General features: G+C 56.6%; 1 protein-coding gene across 1 annotated transcript in view; it reads left to right on the forward strand.

Moving 5' to 3' along the window:
* Nucleotides 1-568: 568 nt before the first annotated feature.
* Nucleotides 569-946, forward strand: part of LOC104496025 (acid-sensing ion channel 2) — a gene marked incomplete at both ends in the record, with an annotated part of 7,110 nt that continues 6,732 nt past the window's right edge. The window contains one exon of the mRNA XM_010139085.1: nt 569-719. Coding sequence (XP_010137387.1) covers nt 569-719 — 151 coding nt within the window. The remainder of the gene's footprint in view (nt 720-946) is intronic.

Below are 946 nucleotides of genomic sequence, written 5' to 3' on the forward strand. Positions count from 1 at the left end.
GGCCGCTTTCCTCACACCAGAGCCATCCCAGCCATTGACAGGATCTCACTGCCACCTCTTTCTGCTTCTCAGTGTCACCAGTGCTATCTGCATTGTCCCCATGAGTGACGTGGTGGTGCAGTTCAGAGCCAGAGATGGGAGCTGTCAATAAACCAGTGCCAGTGACCCCATGTTTGCTGTCACCAAAGACACAGATGATTTGCAGGTCAGAGCCTCCCCTTCAGTCCCTGCACAGACTGGATTTTCCTGGTGCAAGAAAGACCACAGAGCTGTTCTTGGAGAACCTCTGCTGCTGCACATCTCCAGTGCACCATCCTGCTGCAGCTCCGCTCCCAGAGATGCTGAGGTGGAGGGATGCAGCAAAGCAGCTCCGGAGCAGAAGAGCTTGCTAAGGGCTCTCACTTGGCCGAAGTCAGGCTGTGGCCTTCCCTTGGTCCCCTCCTTAAAATCATCATTAATATTGTGCTCCGGTGGCTCCTCTGTGGCAAAAGGAGGGAGATGCTGTGCCCCAATCCCTCCCTGCCGGTCCCCAGCGTCCCCTGACACCCCGCTCCTCCCTCTCTTGCAGCTGACGTACCTGCCTCCGCCGTGGGGTGAATGTCGCTCGTCAGATATGGGCTTAGACTTCTTTCCCGTTTACAGTATCACGGCTTGCAGGATCGACTGCGAGACCCGGTATATTGTGGAAAACTGCAACTGCAAAATGGTTCACATGCCAGGTCAGTGTGCAGGGGTGGGGCAGGGACCCCCTCCCTCCACCCAGCCTGGGTTATTAAGGGTTAACGAGCTGGAAAGGGACCCTAAGGAAGGAAGGATGCTGAGAGCCTTTGCAGAATGCCCTGAAATAGGGGCAAGATGTGGCAGAGGGACATGGGGCTGATGTCCCTTCATTTAGCCGGAGTTAACCCCCCCGGTGGGCGCTTCCAGCAGTCCCCGCCTTGGTTTG

The sequence above is a fragment of the Buceros rhinoceros genome, unplaced genomic scaffold, assembly GCF_000710305.1.
Source record: "Buceros rhinoceros silvestris isolate BGI_N320 unplaced genomic scaffold, ASM71030v1 scaffold31056, whole genome shotgun sequence".
NCBI lineage: Eukaryota > Metazoa > Chordata > Aves > Bucerotiformes > Bucerotidae > Buceros > Buceros rhinoceros.